The following is a 1655-nucleotide window of genomic DNA, read 5'->3' on the forward strand; positions in this document are numbered from 1 at the left end:
TATATATAAATATATATGTGATACTTAAAAATTAAAAAAATAAATATACGTGTATATATATATATATATATAATCACATGTGAAAAAAAAAGAAAAAAATGAATTATCATTAATATTAACAGATTATATATATAATGTGTATCCTTCACCAATAAAATCATTTTATTTAATTTTAAAATGATTTCTTGTTCATTATTTTTATAAACAAATATATAAACACATATTAAAACAAAGATAAAATATAATTAATTAAATCAATGAATAAATAATTATGTTAATAATATGTACATATATGTACATATATATATATATATATATATATATATATATATTATATTATTAAAATATAATACCGTCTGATTTTTTTTCTTTATCATTTAAATTATTGGTATCTTCAGACGGATTTCCGTTTATGATACCGCCTGGAAGATTTCCCGCCTTAGCACTATAAATAAAAAAGAAAAAAGAAATATTATTATATTTCCACATATAAATCATACCAATACGAATTAAATAGTTAATATATTCAGCATGTACTTATATTTAAAGAAAATTAATAATTACCTTTTTATAAAATTTGATATTTCATTATTCTTTTGGTCTAATTGTTTTTGACATTCAGCTATAACCTGTTCAACCTAACAATTACAAAAAAAATATAGATATATATAAATTCAAATAGGACAAATATAAAAAAAAATTAAATTTTTAAATAAGTAATGCATTTTCAATATAAGAACAAAGTATAAATATGTATATATTTATTTAAGGCTTATAATTTAATGTAAAAATTATAAAAATCAAAACATAGATAGTATTATTACGTATATTCAAATAAAATATGCATATATATATACCTTATTTTTATGGTCCAACAAAGCTGGCTTAATTTCCCCGACTGTTCTTTCAACTAAAACTTCTCCAACCATTCTGTAGCACCTTCTATCTGATGGTACATTTTCCAACGCTTCAAGCACTAATCTACAAAATTGTTATAAAAAAATAAAAGTTCATTTAAACCATTAAAAAAATAATATTCCCTATTAACTATACATAATATAATTAACATATTTTCAATAAATGTACAAAAAAAAAAAAAAAAAAATTATATTTTATCCTTCTCATACTTGTGTTCAACTACATCTTGATATAATTCTTCTATTTTTGAAACTAACTGAACTCTATCTTTTTCAATTTGTTCATATGTTAATTTAGATTCTTTTGGTTCCATTATATTAGGTGATTCAACATTACTCTTAGTTTCCATTTTTATTTATATTTCATTGAAGTTAAATTATTTTATTTTATTATATATAATTCAAAAAAAATAAAAATAAAAATACATCTAATATAAATATATATATTATATTATATTATTATTACAATAATTTTCAAAATATATATAAAAAAAAAAAATTATAAATATAAATAAAAGAAATTTTATAAATTCAATATAAACTTATTAATGTAAAAAAAAAAAAAAAAAAAAAAAAAAAAAAAATTAAATTAAATTATATAGATCTTGTGCATATGCTTATTTTTTTTTTTTTTTATTTTTTTTTTTATAAGAATATATATTAAAAGAACTATATAAATATAACAAGGTATTATTTAATATATATAATTTTTATATTTGAATATTGACTATTTATTCT

At 16.6% G+C, this 1655-nt stretch overlaps 1 protein-coding gene across 1 annotated transcript; it reads right to left on the reverse strand.

The window, feature by feature from the left end:
• Positions 1-339: 339 nt before the first annotated feature.
• PRSY57_1416200 (prefoldin subunit 2, putative) lies at positions 340-1267 on the reverse strand (the record flags this gene model as incomplete). Its single annotated transcript, XM_012909779.2, has 4 exons — positions 340-445; positions 565-638; positions 858-981; positions 1128-1267. 4 exons carry the CDS (start codon positions 1265-1267, stop codon positions 340-342), a joined length of 444 nt encoding a protein of 147 aa, XP_012765233.1.
• Positions 1268-1655: the final 388 nt, after the last annotated feature.

The sequence above is a fragment of the Plasmodium reichenowi genome, chromosome 14, assembly GCF_001601855.1.
Source record: "Plasmodium reichenowi strain SY57 chromosome 14, whole genome shotgun sequence".
Lineage (NCBI taxonomy): Eukaryota > Apicomplexa > Aconoidasida > Haemosporida > Plasmodiidae > Plasmodium > Plasmodium reichenowi.